The following is a 19035-nucleotide window of genomic DNA, read 5'->3' on the forward strand; positions in this document are numbered from 1 at the left end:
ACGATTCTCCTAAATTCCAGACTACTCTTCATAACTAAATTGTGATGTGAGTGTATACCTGCTCTTATGTACCCCCTACAATCCACCATCTAATTTCGGAATGGGCCTTTACCAAGATACCTCTTCCTCTGGTGATTTTTGAACAGTGTATTCGATATTAATCAAACTGGTGTGCAGAATTTATGAGACTGTAGACGTATTATCGGATTTTGTGAAGAATAGCATCCACATGATTCTCAAGAAGCAAAACCAGATAAATGTAAGAACTATTGCAGCTCACGCAATCAAGTTGCTGACTAGGATACATGGAACAGAAAACAAAATTGAAGATCTGCTTGTTGACGATCACTTTGCTTTATGAAAGGTAAAAACACCAAAGAGATAGTTCTGACGTTGCGATTGATAGTGGAGACATGACTTTTGAAAAAGCAACACACGTTCATAGAATTTGTTGATCTAGATAAAGCGTTCGACAACGCAAAATAGTAAAAGATGTTTCAAATTATCAGAAGAATAGGTAGAAAATACAGGGAAAGACGGATAATGTGCCATATGTACAAGAACCAAGAAGCAGCAGTAAAAAACCAGGAACGAAGTGCTGAGATTAAAAAGGTTTTAGGAAAGAACCAAGAACTAAATGGAGTTAAGGAATTTTGTTGCCTCGGAAGCAAAGTAACACATGATAGACGAAGAAAGGAGGACATAAAAAGTAGACTAGCACTGGCAAAGAGGGCACTGTTGACCAAAATAAGTCTACTAGTAACAAACACAGACCTTAATTTGAGGATGAAATTTCTGAGATGGTACGTTTGAAGCGCATTATGACTATGAATCATGAACCGAGGAAACACCGCAAAAGAAGAGACTCGAAGTGCTTGAGATGTGGTGCTATAGAGGGACGTTGAAAATAAGGTAAACTGATAAGATAAGGAAAGAGGAGACTCTCTGGAGAATCCACGAAGTAGGAACATGTGGAAAACAATGACAAGAAGACAGGATAGCATCATAGGACACGTGTTACGAAATCAGGGAATACTTCCATGATACTAGAGGATGCTACAGAGGTTAAAGATTATGGGGTAAGACAGCGATTGGAATAAGACGAATAATTGAAGACGTAGGGTGCAACAATTACTATGAAATGAAGTTGACACATGTAAGGAATTCACTGGAGGCTGTGTCAACCCAGTCAAGGGACTGATTGCACACACAAAAAAAGCCTAGGACAAGAAAGGTAAATGAATAAATGTCACGTGGGTAACAACATGTTGCAAGACTTTTGACTTTATGTCTTTTGCAGGGTCTGAGCGTTTTATTTAGTAACTTAGTTTTATGTAGATGCCCTTCTGATCTTTCCGCACCTGAAACACCTGAAATAACAAGCAGGAATCGAGAGTGGGTCATCTGCATTAATTCTGAACGATATAATCACTAAGCCACGGAAACTTAGACAGGTATTCGTTAAACACACGTACTTTGTCACCTGGTCGGCGTATGATGTACCGTTGCTGCTAACTAAAACACTATCCTGCACACTAACGGCGAAACCTGTCAGAATTTCTCTCGCAACCATCTCACAAGAGAATTAAGGACCAGAAATAGAACCAGGAAGAGCACGCAATGAAAAGGAGAAAGGAAGAAATAATACACACATCAAAAAAAGTTTTACATCACCTCGGTTCCGAGAGTTCCGGAACATGTGCAGAAAATTGGAATAGAGAGCAACATAAACATCATTTCCGCCCTTTTTATTGCACATGAAAACCACACATTGCATGTAGCACCACCATACAACGAGACCTTCAGAGGTGGTGGTCCAGATTGCTGTACACACCGGTACCTCTAATACCCAGTAGCACGTCTTCTAGCATTGATGCATGCCTGTATTCGTCGTGGCATACTATCCACAAGTTCATCAAGGGACTGTTGGTCCTGATTGGCCCACTCGTCAACGGCGATTCGGCGTAGATCCCTCAGATTGGTTGGTGGGTCACGTCGTCCATAAACAGCCCTTTTTCACTCTATCCCAGGCATGTTCGATTGGGTTCATGTCTGGAGAAAATGCTGGCCACTCTAGTCGAGCGATGTCGTTATCCTGAAGGAAGTCATTCACAAGATGTGCACGATGGGGGCGCGAATTGTCGTCCTCAAGACTGTCTCAATGTGCTGCCGATATGGTTGCACTATCGATCGGAGGATGGCATTCACTTATCGTACAGCCGTTACGGTGCCTTCCATGACCACCAGCGGCGTACGTCGCCCCACATAATGCCACCCCAAAACGTCAGGGACCTCCACCTTGCTGCACTCGCTGGGCAGTGTGTCTAAGGTGTTCAGCTTAACCGGGTTGCCTCCAAATACGTCTCCGACTATTGGAAGGCATGTGCGGCACACATTGGTGAAGAGGACGTGATGCCAATCCTGAGCGTTCCTTTTGGCACGTTGTTGGGCCCATCTGTACCGCGCTGCTTGGTGTCGTGGTTGCAAAGTTGGACCTCGCCATGGAAGTCGGGAGTGAAGTTGCGCATCATGCAGTCTATTGCGCACAGTTTGAGTCGTAACACGATGTCCTGTGGCTGCGCGAAAAACATTATTCAACATGGTGGCGTTGCTGTCAGGTTTCCTCCGAGCCATAATCCGTAGGTAGCAATCATCTACTGCAGTAGTAGCTCATGGGCGGCCTGGGCGAGGCATTTCATCGAGAGCTCTTGTCTCTCTGTACCTCCTCCATGTCCGAACAACATCGCTTTGGTTCACTCCGAGACGCGTGGACACTTCCCTTGTTGAGAGCCCTTCGTGGTGCAAGTAACAATGCTGACGCGATCGAACCGCGGCATTGACCGTCTAGGCATGGTTGAACTGCAGGCATCACGAGCCGTGTACCTCCTTCCTGGTGGAATGACTGGAACTAATCAGCTATCGGACGCCCCCCGTCTAATAGGCGCTGCTCATGCATGGTTGTTTACATCTTTGGGCGGGTTTAGTTCAAATGGTTCAAATGGCTCTGAGCACTATGGGACTTAACAGCTGTGGTCATCAGTCCCCTAGAACTTAGAACTAATTAAACCTAACTAACCTAAGGACATCACACACATCCATGCCCGAGGCAGGATTCGAACCTGCGACCGCAGCAGTCGCGCGGTTCCGGACTGAGCGCCTAGAACCGCTAGACCACCGCGGCCGGCTGGACGGGTTTAGTGACATCTCTGAACAGTCAAAGAGACTGTGTCCGTGATACAATATCGACAGTCAACGTCTATCTTCAGGAGTTCTGGGAACCGGAGTGATGCAAAACTTTTTTCGATGTGTGTAGAATAAAACAAAGAAAAATAAAATAAGTAAGTATGTGTGTAAAACAGTGGCACACAGAAATCACCTGTCAGAGGTGTATGATGAAGAATGTGAGCGAGACTAATGCAGGAGGACAGAGAAAAGGATATTGTGACGACGGTGGACTGTGAATTGAAGGCGCCACTGGAAAGCATACAGCGCAAAAGAACGAGCAGAAAAGAAGTGGACCTTAGCTGGACGCTTGAGTAAAAACTAGACCGCGTCAAATTTTATCATTTCTGTGTTAACCGTAAGAACTGCGCCTTGCGACGAAACACACACTTGTTACGGAAAAAACAGATAATGTCCTGGAGGTGTATATTTCTCTGTCTTCTGTCATTTGTGTACCGTTAACAATCTCTTTGTTTGTGAATATAATGAGCCATGACCATCTGCTTTTCAATGTGATGGAATGTGATATGAATTTCACATTTACAGTCTTGCTGGAGACGATACAGGTAAATAAAAAAATAACAGTGAGTTACATACTTATATATTCCAAGCTTTAAAATAAAACTTATGTGCACTGCGACACGAGAGCAATTCGGCGTATCGCTTTTTATCGAGACAACTACGGTTTCTTCTGGGAAAGAACATTGTAGCCCATTAAGGAACGGACCCAGCCGGCCGCGGTGGCCGAGCGGTTCTAGGCGCTACAGTCTGGAACCGCGCGACCGCTGCGGTCGCAGGTTCGAATCCTGCCTCGAGCATAGATGCGTGTGATGTCCTTAGGTTAGTTAGGTTTAAGTAGTTCTAAGTTCTAGGGGACTGATGACCTTAGGAGCTAAGTCCCATAGTGCTCAGAGCAATTTGAACCGACAGACAATGTTTCACTGCACTTGTACATTGCGTATAATGCAATCTGTCTTTCCGCTCTCACTCCCCGTCCGAACCAGTCTCGGAAGACCCTAACGGTACTGGTTGACCGCCGTGTAATCCTCAGCTTCACTGGGTGCGGAGATGGAGGGGCGTGTGGTCAGCACACCGCTCTCCCTGCCTGTGTCAGAGTCCGGAGATCGGAGCCGCTACTTCTCAGTCAAGTGAGTCCTCAATTTGTCTCACGAGGACTGAGTGCACCCCGCTTGCCAACAGCGCTGGGCAGATCAGATGGTCGCCCATCCAAGTGCTAGCCCAGCCCAACAGCGCTTACCTTCGTTGATCTGACGGAACCGGTGTTATCATAGCAGCAAGGCCATTGGCTAATCTACGAGGGCAGTTCAATAAGTAATGCAACACATTTTTTTTCTCGGCCAATTTTGGTTGAAAAAACCGGAAATTTCTTGTGGAATATTTTCAAACATTCCCGCTTCGTCTCGTACAGTTTCATTGACTTCCGACAGGTGGCAGCGCTGTACGGAGCTGTTAAAATGGCGTCTGTAACGGATGTGCGTTGCAAACAACAGGCAGTGATCGAGTTTCTTTTGGCGGAAAACCAGGGCATCTCAGATATTCATAGGCGCTTGCAGAATGTCTACGGTGATCTGGCAGTGGACAAAAGCACGGTGAGTCGTTGGGCAAAGCGTGTGTCATCATCGCCGCAAGGTCAAGCAAGACTGTCTGATCTCCCGCGTGCGGGCCGGCCGTGCACAGCTGTGACTCCTGCAATGGCGGAGCGTGCGAACACACTCGTTCGAGATGATCGACGGATCACCATCAAAGAACTCAGTGCTCAACTTGACATCTCTGTTGGTAGTGCTGTCACAATTGTTCACCAGTTGGGATATTCAAAGGTTTGTTCCCGCTGGGTCCCTCGTTGTCTAACCGAACACCATAAAGAGCAAAGGAGAACCATCTGTGCGGAATTGCTTGCTCGTCATGTGGCTGAGGGTGACAATTTCTTGTCAAAGATTGTTACAGGCGATGAAACATGGGTTCATCACATCGAACCTGAAACAAAACGGCAATCAATGGAGTGGCGCAACACCCACTCCCCTACCAAGAAAAAGTTTAAAGCCATACCCTCAGCCGGTAAAGTCATGGTTACAGTCTTCTGGGACGCTGAAGGGGTTATTCTGTTCGATGTCCTTCCCTATGGTCAAACGATCAACTCTGAAGTGTATTGTGCTACTCTTCAGAAATTGAAGAAACGACTTCAGCGTGTTCGTAGGCACAAAAATCTGAACGAACTTCTCCTTCTTCATGACAACGCAAGACCTCACACAAGTCTTCGCACCCGAGAGGAGCTCACAAAACTTCAGTGGACTGTTCTTCCTCACGCACCCTACAGCCCCGATCTCGCACCGTCGGATTTCCATATGTTTGGCCCAATGAAGGACGCAATCCGTGGGAGGCACTACGCGGATGATGAAGAAGTTATTGATGCAGTACGACGTTGGCTCCGACATCGACCAGTGGAATGGTACCGTGCAGGCATACAGGCCCTCATTTCAAGGTGGCATAAGGCCGTAGCATTGAATGGAGATTACGTTGAAAAATAGTGTTGCGTAACTAAAAGATTGGGGAATAACTTGGTGTATTTCAATGCTGAATAAAACAACCCCTGTTTCAGAAAAAAAATGTGTTGCATTACTTATTGAACTGCCCTCGTATCTTTCCACACACACACAAAATCATGTGACAAGTATATGATCAATTTAAAATTAATAACCACATCGCAAATGAAGGGTGAAGGTAAACACTGAAAAGTATTCGTGGGCTGCAATTGCGGGAGACAAAAGTAGCAAGAAAGAGCGTCAGCAAACCTAAGGAGCACCGAGAAACCTCTTCGTTTCGCAGCTCACAAGAGGCCATGCTTTCTTTCTGAATTAACTTCAGAGACTGCAGCTAATGAAAATACGAGAGAAACGTTGCTGAAAATGAAGACTAGTACACCAGCATCTCCGAAAGTCGGGCCAGCACCGCATTCCATGCAGATGTGGCCTGCCCTACGTGGGGCCCACTATCAGAACAGTCGAGATGATTCTTGCACATCAGCGTCGCAATCGATTAAAACAAACAACCAGATCAGATGTCGTCGAAGACTACCTTGAACATAATCGTGAAATGAAGTACAAAGAGATCAATACTGAGTCGCAAATGCCAATTTTCTGGTTCAAACGGTTCAAATGGCTCTGAGCACTATGGGACTTAACATCTATGGTCATCAGTCCCCTAGAACTTAGAACTACTTAAACCTAACTAACCTAAGGACAGCACACAACACCCAGCCATCACGAGGCAGAGAAAATCCCTGACCCCGCCGGGAATCGAACCCGGGAACCCGGGTGTGGGAAGCGAGAACGCTACCGCACGACCACGAGATGCGGGCCCAATTTTCTGGGACAGCGCAATTAACCCTTTCAGAAAGGGAAAGGATAATTTTTGTTTTTGCTCTAATCCTCTTAGGTGATTTTTTAAATCATTGTAGAAGCAAGATTAATACAAATATATGTACCCATTGTTGAAATATATGTTGTACACAACGCTTCATTTTATGAACAAAGTAATTACTGTTGCAATATTCACTGCTATAATAAACAGACTGATCATTCAATAATTACCGTGCAAAAGAACAGTAATAACATTTAATAACGCAAAGGAATTTGCTTGTATCGTGGGAGTCATAAGCTGCTGCACATTGCTACATTCACATGCTGATAGTTTTGTAGTGATGCCCGACCGATGATGTACATGATAAAAAGACTGAACATTCAATATGTGTAAATGAGGTTTTCCTTGAGAAAGAATATTTCTGTTGTCGCTAAAGACACAGTAAAAGTTAATGTACACAATTGTAGTCAGTGGGTCTGAAAGGGTTAAGGGGTCTGTCGAAATAAAGATGTCTGAAAACCTAATAAACCTGGACACACGTTACAAACTACGCAGTGCTTGAGGTCCAGCACTCAGTTCATTAAGGTCGCAACAGAGCTGGGAGATGAGAAAATTTGCAATTTTCGGAATAGCCGTGTGGGTTCTGAAAAACAAAAAAGCGTGAAAGGGTGTAGTGGATGTCAGGAACCGAACTCTGCTATGAACAGCGGCGCGAGACCAACATTAGTTTGCAGTCTGGTTGGGATCCAGGCAGCGAGCATACGTGACGGCAAAACTCGCAGCACCTGATGAAGGCGACTGAGTCGGCCGTCGAAACATCAAGTCTTCCTGTGGTAGGTATACTAAATCCAAAGTTCATTATTTTCTAGGTCAGTGAATAAACCGAACTCAATGTGCGTGGTTGTGGGATAAACTTTGCACCACGTGCTTTCTGTGCATCATTTGCTTCCGTTTCTGCATGTTCCCAGTAGGTAGCAACATGCGCTTATAAAAAGCTGTTTACCACAGTGGCAGCACGTCTTCGATGAACAAAGCAATTTCTGTTTGTTTTTAGTAATTTTGGACTAGAATGTCTTTGGAGCATGTGCTAAGATATCCTATACTATCCAGTTTCATCGCAACTGTACACCGATATATTTTTTCGATGTTGCTGTGCGACTACATTCGGCAACGACCTATTGTTTCATATTCAATTGGGACTGTTTCCAAAATTTTATGGGATTAATATTGAGTTTTTTGAGTACTGCATATACACTCCTGGAAATTGAAATAAGAACACCGTGAATTCATTGTCCCAGGAAGGGGAAACTTTATTGACACATTCCTGGGGTCAGATACATCACATGATCACACTGACAGAACCACAGGCACATAGACACAGGTAACAAAGCATGCACAATGTCGGCACTAGTACAGTGTATATCCACCTTTCGCAGCAATGCAGGTTGCTATTCTCCAATGGAGACGATCGTAGAGATGCTGGATGTAGTCCTGTGGAACGGCTTGCCATGCCATTTCCACCTGGCGCCTCAGTTGGACCAGCGTTCGTGCTGGACATGCAGACCGCGTGAGACGACGCTTCATCCAGTCCCAAACATGCTCAATGGGGGACAGATCCGGAGATCTTGCTGGCCAGGGTAGTTGACTTACACCTTCTAGAGCACGTTGGGTGGCACGGGATACATGCGGACGTGCATTGTCCTGTTGGAACAGCAAGTTCCCGTGCCGGTCTAGGAATGGTAGAACGATGGGTTCGATGACGGTTTGGGTGTACCGTGCACTATTCAGTGTCCCCTCGACGATCACCAGTGGTGTACGGCCAGTGTAGGAGATCGCTCCCCACACCATGATGCCGGGTGTTGGCCCTGTGTGCCTCGGTCGTATGCAGTCCTGATTGTGGCGCTCACCTGCACGGCGCCAAACACGCATACGACCATCATTGGCACCAAGGCAGAAGCGACTCTCATCGCTGAAGACGACACGTCTCCATTCGTCCCTCCATTCACGCCTGTCGCGACACCACTGGAGGCGGGCTGCACGATGTTGGGGCGTGAGCGGAAGACGGCCTAACGGTGTGCGGGACCATAGCCCAGCTTCATGGAGACGGTTGCGAATGGTCCTCGCCGATACCCCAGGAGCAACAGTGTCCCTAATTTGCTGGGAAGTGGCGGTGCGGTCCCCTACGGCACTGCGTAGGATCCTACGGTCTTGGCGTGCATCCGTGCGTCGCTGCGGTCCGGTCCCAGGTCGACGGGCACGTGCACCTTCCGCCGACCACTGGCGACAACATCGATGTACTGTGGAGACCTCACGCCCCACGTGTTGAGCAATTCGGCGGTACGTCCACCCGGCCTCCCGCATGCCGACTATACGCCCTCGCTCAAAGTCCGTCACCTGCACATACGGTTCACGTCCACGCTGTCGCGGCATGCTACCAGTGTTAAAGACTGCGATGGAGCTCCGTAGGCCACGGCAAACTGGCTGACACTGACGGCGGCGGTGCACAAATGCTGCGCAGCTAGCGCCATTCGACGGCCAACACCGCGGTTCCTGGTGTGTCCGCTGTGCCGTGCGTGTGATCATTGCTTGTACAGCCCTCTCGCAGTGTCCGGAGCAAGTATGGTGGGTCTGACACACCGGTGTCAATGTGTTCTTTTTTCCATTTCCAGGAGTGTATTTAAGTTATTTTCTAGCAATCCAGGTATTCACTTTGAACATTTTCTGAAATTCCGGTGAGCCTCAACAATTTTTAAATGTAGTATTTTAATCTATTAATCAATGATACAGAGAAAATCTGCGAGATCTTAATAAAATAATGTTATCATATAAGCTATCTGCATTGTATGCTATTAACCCTAGAATAACAAGGTCGGGTAAAAAATTACCCCAGTCGATATAATTTTTTATCCTATGTTGGTACCACTGGCTTCTCGGATGGATGTCATTGTTTAATGGATGTCATTGTTTACCTTTCCAGTCGGTATAATCTCTCAGGCTTTATTTTCCATGCTCCTTTAACAGGTAAAGTGTGAAATTTTGCGGGTAAAAAATCACCCCACCTTGTTATTTACGTAAAATTTTTTTGTTTATAAAATAGGTGGTACTTACACTTTTGCAGGCGTAGAAAATGTGTTCTCATGAACTGTTAAGTACTCCAGAGCAAATAATAAGAGAATTTGAGCGTCAAGAGTCTGAAAACATATATTACAGTGAATTAGACGAAGATGTGAGTGAACCTGAAGACGGTCATATCACAGACGACCAGGAGGATGACGAATTCGATGTACCGTCATTTGAGGTTCGTTCATCAGACGAAGGAGATAGCCAAGTAAGGAAAATTTTGTATGGCAGAAATGGGTATTGTTGGAACGCACATCCCTTCCACAAAAAAGCGTCGAGAGTGCCAGCGAAGAATATAGTGGTACATGTACTTGGTGCACTAGGCAAGGCAATAAACGAAACGTCGCCCCTGAAATTATTTGAACTGTTGTTTACTAGTGACATGGTTTCACTAATAGTTACGTACACAAACCAAAAATTGCTAATTCATGGGAAAAATTCACATCACCGCAGTGGTATATTGGAGATACCAACCAAAACGAAATAAAAGCTTTATTTGGTATACTTTTTATGAGTGGAGCTCTAAAAAATGAGCATCTGAATTGTACTGATGCGTGGTCTGTAGTATACTGATCCCCATTTTTCCGAGGAGTTATGACGAAAAACCGATTCGAGTTTTTGATCAATAATCTAAGATTTGATGACCAACTTACCAGACTGCAGACAAGTTCGCTGCATTTTCTGATTTATGGTGTATGCTGGTCAAACATAGTCAAGAATTGTACACTCCCTCTGCCCTCCAACCATTGACGAGACAGTCCTTAGCTTCCGAGGCAGATGCCCATTCAAAATGTATCTGCTAAGCAAGCCGGACAAATATGGGCTAAAGATAATTTCTTTATATGAGGCGAAGACATATTATTTTTATGCAGGAATTCCATATTTGGAGAAAGAGACTAGGGACAAATGTGTTTCAGTTCCTACATATTATGTGATGAAACTATGTGAACCTGTATATGGAACCAACCGGAACATTACAATGGACAACTGGTTCGCTTCTTGTGAAGAAGCTGACAAACTTGCTGACAAAAAGTTGACAATGGTTGGCACCTTACGCAAGAATAAACTAGAAATACCTGAACCCCTGCTTCAAGCCGAGAATAGGCCAGTTCCTTCGTCTGTATTCATTTACAGGAGAGAAAAAAATGTTGGAGTCATACATTCCAAAGAAAAATAAAAATGTTATTCTTTTGTCAACGATACATGAGGTAGGTGAAATAGATGAGAAGACAAAGAAATCGAACCTAGTACTTTTCTACAATGATAACAAAGGGGATCAGTTTGGATTCCGTAGAAATGTTGGAACACGTGAGGCAATACTAACCTTACGACTTATCTTAGAAGAAAGATTAAGAAAAGGCAAACCTACGTTTCTAGCATTTGTAGACTTAGAGAAAGCTTTTGACAACGTTAACTGGAATACTCTCTTTCAAATTCTGAAGGTGGCAGGTATAAAATACAGGGAGCGAAAGGCTATTTACAGTTTGTACAGAAACCAGATGGCAGTTATAAGAGTCGAGGGGCATGAAAGGGAAGCAGTGATTGGGAAGGGAGTGAGACAGGGTTGTAGCCTCTCCCCGATGTCATTCAATCTGTATATTGAGCAAGCAGTAAAGGAAACAAAAGAAAAATTCGGAGTAGGTATTAAAATCCATGGAGAAGAAATAAAAACTTCGAGGTTCGCCGATGACATTGTAATTCTGTCAGAGACAGCAAAGGACTTGGAAGAGCAGTTGAACGGAATGGACAGTGTCTTGAAAGGGGGATATAAGATGAACATCAACAAAAGCAAAACGAGGATAATGGAATGTAGTCAAATTAAATCGGGTGATGCTGAGGGGATTAGATTAGGAAATGAGACACTTAAAGTAGTAAAGGAGTTTTGCTATTTAGGGAGTAAAACAACTTATGATGGTCGAAGTAGAGAGGATATAAAATGTACACTGGCAATGGCAAGGAAATCGTTTCTGAAGAAGAGAAATTTGTTAACATCGAGTATAGATTTAAGTGTCAGGTAATCATTTCTGAAAGTATTTGTATGGAGTGTGGCCATGTATGGAAGTGAAACATGGACGATAACCAGTTTGGACAGGAAGAGAATAGAAACTTTCGAAATGTGGTGCTACAAAAGAATGCTGAAGATAAGGTGGGTAGATCACGTAACTAATGAGGAGGTATTGAATAGGATTGGAGAGAAGAGAAATTTGTGGCACAACTTGACTAGAAGAAGGGATCGGTTGGTAGGACATGTTTTGAGGCATCAAGGGATCACAAATTTAGCATTGGAGGGCAGCGTGGAGGGTAAAAATCGTAGAGGGAGACCAAGAGATGAATACACTAAGCAGATTCAGAAGGATGTAGGTTGCAGTAGGTACTGGGAGATGAAGAAGCTTGCACAGGATAGAGTAGCATGGAGATCTGCATCAAACCAGTCTCAGGACTGAAGACCACAACAACAACAACAAAGGGGAAGTCGATGTATTTGATTTACTATGCCACAACAAGACCACAGCACGAAAAACCAGGCGCTGGAGAATGCGATACATGTATGGGCTTTTGGATGCATCAGTAATAAATGCCTATGTCTTGTATAAGGATAACGGCGGCACAAACAGCCGAAGCAATTTTCTCAAGTCACTGGCATTCGGGCTGGTTGACGCAGAAATGAAGGACAGAATCACGAGAAAAAATTTACCCCTTTGGGTAAACCATGGAACAGATTTTGACACATTTTGGGAGCGATATTCCAAGCGATATTCCAAGATCAGCAGCACAACCAGAAACGATCTAAAAAAAAAAAAAAAGTGGACGATGCTTTCTTTGTAATCGAAAAGAAGGCCAGAAAAGTTCCTTTGAATGCTGTGTCTGTTCGAAACCAGTGTGCAAGGACAATCGGTAAAATATTTGTCAAAGTTGTCATAACAGTTTAGTTTGAAAATGTTTGGTATATTCAAAATATGATCAAATTTTGAAAATAATTTATAAAATCTGTTTCCTTTCACATGGGGAATTATTTTTTCGTAGTTGTTAGCTTTATACTTTTTACCAATTTACATGCTATTTCCTTCGATGATTCTTATGCCTTTTGATTTATTCTATTGTGTTTTGAAATGTCATAACACAAAGGGTAACTGAATGCAATAGATAAGTGCAATGTAATATTTCTGCATATGACAACCACGATACTTTAAAATGCATTGATATTACAGTCATGATTTGCTTTGTCATATTATAAAACATAACTATACTTTGTAATAAATGTTTCTTATTGTGTGATTATTACTTTATGTTACTCCAGAACATCTTCTGTGAAACAAATAATTCAGAAAACGTGGGGTAAATACACTCCTGGAAATGGAAAAAAGAACACATTGACACCGGTGTGTCAGACCCACCATACTTGCTCCGGACACTGCGAGAGGGCTGTACAAGCAATGATCACACGCACGGCACAGCGGACACACCAGGAACCGCGGTGTTGGCCGTCGAATGGCGCTAGCTGCGCAGCATTTATGCACCGCCGCCGTCAGTGTCAGCCAGTTTGCCGTGGCATACGGAGCTCCATCGCAGTCTTTAACACTGGTAGCATGCCGCGACAGCGTGGACGTGAACCGTATGTGCAGTTGACGGACTTTGAGCGAGGGCGTATAGTGGGCATGCGGGAGGCCGGGTGGCCGTACCGCCGAATTGCTCAACACGTGGGGCGTGAGGTCTCCACAGTACATCGATGTTGTCGCCAGTGGTCGGCGGAAGGTGCACGTGCCCGTCGACCTGGGACCGGACCGCAGCGACGCACGGATGCACGCCAAGACCGTAGGATCCTACGCAGTGCCGTAGGGGACCGCACCGCCACTTCCCAGCAAATTAGGGACACTGTTGCTCCTGGGGTATCGGCGAGGACCATTCGCAACCGTCTCCATGAAGCTGGGCTACGGTCCCGCACACCGTTAGGCCGTCTTCCGCTCACGCCCCAACATCGTGCAGCCCGCCTCCAGTGTTGTCGCGACAGGCGTGAATGGAGGGACGAATGGAGACGTGTCGTCTTCAGCGATGAGAGTCGCTTCTGCCTTGGTGCCAATGATGGTCGTATGGGTGTTTGGCGCCGTGCAGGTGAGCGCCACAATCAGGACTGCATACGACCGAGGCACACAGGGCCAACACCCGGCATCATGGTGTGGGGAGCGATCTCCTACACTGGCCGTACACCACTGGTGATCGTCGAGGGGACACTGAATAGTGCACGGTACATCCAAACCGTCATCGAACCCATCGTTCTACCATTCCTAGACCGGCACGGGAACTTGCTGTTCCAACAGGACAATGCACGTCCGCATGTATCCCGTGCCACCCAACGTGCTCTAGAAGGTGTAAGTCAACTACCCTGGCCAGCAAGATCTCCGGATCTGTCCCCCATTGAGCATATTTGGGACTGGATGAAGCGTCGTCTCACACGGTCTGCACGTCCAGCACGAACGCTGGTCCAACTGAGGCGCCAGGTGGAAATGGCATGGCAAGCCGTTCCACAGGACTACATCCAGCATCTCTACGATCGTCTCCATGGGAGAATAGCAGCCTGCATTGCTGCGAAAGGTGGATATACACTGTACTAGTGCCGACATTGTGCATGCTCTGTTGCCTGTGTCTATGTGCCTGTGGTTCTGTCAGTGTGATCATGTGATGTATCTGACCCCAGGAATGTGTCAATAAAGTTTCCCCTTCCTGGGACAATGAATTCACGGTGTTCTTATTTCAATTTCCAGGAGTGTATTTACCCCACCTAGTTATTTATGTCTCGGGATTATCACCTTGTTACTCTAGGGTTAAATATTGAAAATGCACAACTGTTCCTCGATAGCCAGAATACGGACTCAACCATTTTATACTGCTCAAGCGTTGCGCAATCGTACGGAAAAACGCGTTTCGCAAATGGCGGACTCACGTTTCTTGTTCTTGGGTATCTCGGGCAGGCGCCGACGGCGGCGCTCGGGTCGGTGGGCGTCCGTCCAGGGGGCGGGCGGCGCGCCGCTCACCGGCTGCGTGGGCTGCGAGTCCGGAGGCGCCGAGCCGGGGGCGGTGGCGGGAGCGGAGCCAGCCGCGGGCGTCGCGCCGGCGGGGGCGGCGGCGGGGGCGGGGGCAGCAGCCGGCGCGAGCGCGGCGGGCTGGTCTCCGGGGCTGCCGCACGCCGAGCCGTCGTCCTCGCCTTCGCTGCGCGATGACGCAGACTCGTCGTCCAGGGCGACATCGTGCACCAGCCTGCACACAGGGCAGCCTGTGTACCTCTAGCCACACCGACTGCTCTGAACCTTTCCCAACACACCTCCCGCTTGGTTGCCTAGGAATGGTAGCCTTGATCGAAACTGCCGTTAATAACCATCCTTTTAATTGAGTGTTACGACAATACTGTTTGGACAAAAATATTAAGTACACTGGGCAGCCAAAACATTATGACCACTGACCACCGAGCGAGGTGGCGCAGTGGTTAGACACTGGACTCGCATTCGGGAGGACGACGGTTCAATCCCGCGTCCGGCCACCCTGATTTAGGTTTTCCGTGATTTCCCTAAATCACTCCAGGCAAATGCCGGGATGGTTCCTCTGAAAGGGCACGGCCGACTTCCTTCCCCATCCTTCCCTAATCCGATGAAATGGCTCTGAGTGCTATGGGACTCAACTTCTGAGGTCATTAGTCCCCTAGAACTTAGAACTACTTAAACCTAACTAACCTAAGGACATCACACACGTCCATGCCCGAGGCAGGACTCGAACCTGCGACCGTAGCGGTCTCGCGGTTCCAGACTGCAGCGCCTAGAACCGCACGGCCACTTCGGCCGGCCCTAATCCGATGAGACCGATGACCACGCTGTCTGGTCTCCTTCCCCAAAACAACCAACCAATCAACCAACCACTGACCAACGCGACATTGGATGCAGCTGGTGGTACTGCGGGGGCGTGACACAGTAAGGAACGTATGTAAGCGGAGCAGACGCAGACTGCTAACAGAGAAATCCACTGAGATTAGCGACTTTGACAAAGAGCAAATTATTTTTTATTTTATTTTATGGGACTTAACTGCTAAGGTCATCAGTCCCTAAACTTACACGCTACTTAACCTAAATTATTCTAAGGACAAACACACACACACCCATGCCCGAGGGAGGACTTGAACCTCCGCCGGGATCAGCCGCGCAGTCCATGACTGCAGCGCCTGAGACCGCTCGGTTAGACAGATTATTATTACGCAGAGCCTGTGAACGATATCTCGAAAACGGAGAAGCTGGTCAAATGTTCACGTGCTACAGACATGAGTATCTTTGGAAACAGTTAGGACAGACTCTTCGCAGAACGTGGGGTTCGGAGGCTTGCCTGCTCTGTAGACTACAATAGATGGTGATCGGTGGCATCTCTACCGAAAGAGTACAATACTGGTGCACGCACAAGTTTTTCGGGACACAACATTCATCGTACATTGTCGAACATGGAGCTCCGTAGCAGACCACCCCTACGTGTTCACACGTTGACCCAACGATACCGTCAATTACTATTGCAGTACGCACGGCACCATCTGGATTCGACCGTCGATCAATGGGAACGTGTCGGCTCTTCGGATGAGTCACATTTACTACACTAGGTCGATGGTCGTCTCCATAATTGCCACATCGAGGTGAATGGCGACTCGAAACGTTCAACGCACAACGGGCGCAGGCTGGTGGAAGCAGTATTATGCTGTGGAAGACATTCTGCGCTTGCACTGGGATCTGTGATAGTAACCGAATACGCGTTGAAAGCTGCGAACCACCTGCATCCCTTCATGCCTGATTTCTTCCCTGATGGCGATGTCATCTTTCAGCAGTGTAATTGTCCGTGTCTCGCAGTCAGAACCGTGCTACTGTGGTTTGAGAAGTGTTATAGAGAACTCACGTTGAGGCCTCAGCGACCAAATTCACCTGATGTAAATCCTATGGAACCCTTATGGGTCGCTATCGGGCGCCATCACCTCGTACGCAAATCAGCGGCAAGTTATTTACGCGAATTACATGACCTGTGAGTAAGCATCTAATGCCACATACACGCACACACCGTCGGATCCGTCATGCGTAGAATCAGTGATGTATTTCGTTCTAAAGCCGGACAAACAAGCTATTAAGCATGTGGTCATTATGTTTTGATTCATCAGTGTATGTGCTTGACATTGCATCAGTTTGGTGGTGATCTGAAACTTATATTATTCTTGAAGAATTAAGTTAGTCAAGATCACTAGCAATTCTTTTTATTATTACTATGACCGGAAGCGAGTAGTATTTGCTGGGACATCAGCACAACATATTGTATGTTTGACTGTGTGTTTTATTTCTGAAATGCTGATGTTCCCTGTCATGTTTTATTTGACACCAAATCATTACGTGACATTCCTAATATTATTTCAAGATCCGATGATGACAGTGCAGATCTGTGAAAACCGGTTATAGTAATAACGAAAAGAATTGCTAGCGATCTAGGCAAACTTGATTCTTCAGAAATAGTAAAGATATGATGGTCTAATGCCTATCTGAATATTCACATGTGTAGGAAAGTAAAGACGTTGACTTGCTCAATAGGTGCACCGTACCTATTCTGGAGACTGCCAGCAACCAAGTGCATCTAAAATACTGGCCAAGTGACGTCACTTGGGATGGGATTTGCATGCATGCCCATAAGGTAAGTTGCTTTAGGCGCTACAGTCACAGCTCGCTGCACACGCAGTAATTGCTTTTGATCAAGGAGAAGGGGATGACAGCATTTTGAATTATACTGTACAGTGCTTTCTTAGAATGACAGAGTTGACTGAAAATCTCGCCACTTGTTAGATCCCATCCGCATTTCGTTTTCTGGATGTGAAGAACACTAAACCAGTCGATGTTTACTGACAGCAGAACACCTGGCATTGCCTGCATATTAGTTACTTCCAAACTTCTGTTCGTCCATCTTCTCCTTCTCCCTCTCTCTATCCATCTTCTCCTTCTCTCTCTGTCCATCTTCTCCTTCACTGTCCACCTCCGCCATCCCCACCCCCTTCGTCCACTGCCACCCCCCCCCCCCCCCCAATTCTGTTTCCATCTGCTCCTGCCCATCTCTGTCCATTTTCTCCTAGCCTTCTCTCTATTCACCTGCTTCCTCCTCCTTCTCTCTCTCTATCCATTAGTTCCTCCCCATCTGTAAATCGGTTCCTTGCCCTTCTGTTCTTCTCATCCTCCCCCTCATCCTCTTCCCCCTAATTTAATCTCCTTCTCCTCTTTACACATCTCCCCCTCTCTATCTCCATCTCATCGTCCCCTCTCTCTCTGTCCATCTCCTTCTCTTTCCTTTCTCTAGCTATCTCTTCTTCTTCCCTCTCTCTGTCCATACCCTCCTACCTGCCTCTGTCCATCTTTTCCTCCACCCTATTTGTGCCCATATCCCCCTTCGCCCCCTCTGCCATCTCCTCCCCATCCTCTCTCTACATCACCCTCCCCACCCAAATAACAGGCTGATGGTTCTTTTCCCCACAGTATTCCTTTCCAGTTCGTAACTAATATATGTATCAAATATTGTTTCAATCGTTCCAGAAGCTTAGGATGTGCTTTTTCCCTTCGTTTTGCCTGCATAAGCAAATGTTAAATGTATTTCATACGTATTTAACCTATCTCACACGTATTTGTACACATATTTCACCTGTATCTCCCCCGAAATTCACCCTGCAGTTTCATTTTCACGTAGCTCAATGTTTATGACGCTGTATCTCCCGATCTATATGTTGTAGAATGATATAATATTGCAGGTACATCCACTGTTGTATGTGGGTCTCATTAGTTATAACTTCCAGGCTGAGAGGCCGTGGTCGGTCTGTTAAACTTATTCTTCCTGACGTTTCGTTGCCAACTGCGGGCAACGTCTTCCGAGGTGAGTCAACGACTGGCTGCCAGGCCGTTGAGGTCCCGTTTATATAGAGCGCATAGAGGGCACCACCATACGTCACGGGAGGCCGACTGTATGTCTATCTCCGGCCAACATCATCATTCTCGATTGGAGGTAACACAGGCCTACGAAATTTTTTTAAAACTTTTTTTTGCTTTGATAGCTGATATTTATAGAATTTTATGAGCAGAATCCAAATCTAACCATAGTTTCTTTGTATCACCCATAGTTTTCGAGCAATATGCTTTTTTATTATATAGTATAAAAATCCTATGCTATACAGTAAATGGGGAAATTAATGAAATGCTTTGTTACAACATTAGCATGGTTTGTATTTACAGTAAGCTACTTAAAACAATGATATGTGTTAATAGAGGTTTCACT

General features: G+C 46.2%; 1 protein-coding gene across 1 annotated transcript in view; it reads right to left on the reverse strand.

Moving 5' to 3' along the window:
- LOC124795610 (JNK-interacting protein 1) overlaps positions 1-19035 on the reverse strand; it is a 359281-nt gene that overhangs the window by 136077 nt on the left and 204169 nt on the right. The window contains exon 3 of the mRNA XM_047259681.1: positions 14660-14973. Within this exon, the coding sequence (XP_047115637.1) occupies positions 14660-14973 (314 nt within the window). The remainder of the gene's footprint in view (positions 1-14659; positions 14974-19035) is intronic.

This window comes from Schistocerca piceifrons, chromosome 4 (genome assembly GCF_021461385.2).
Source record: "Schistocerca piceifrons isolate TAMUIC-IGC-003096 chromosome 4, iqSchPice1.1, whole genome shotgun sequence".
Classification (NCBI taxonomy): domain Eukaryota; kingdom Metazoa; phylum Arthropoda; class Insecta; order Orthoptera; family Acrididae; genus Schistocerca; species Schistocerca piceifrons.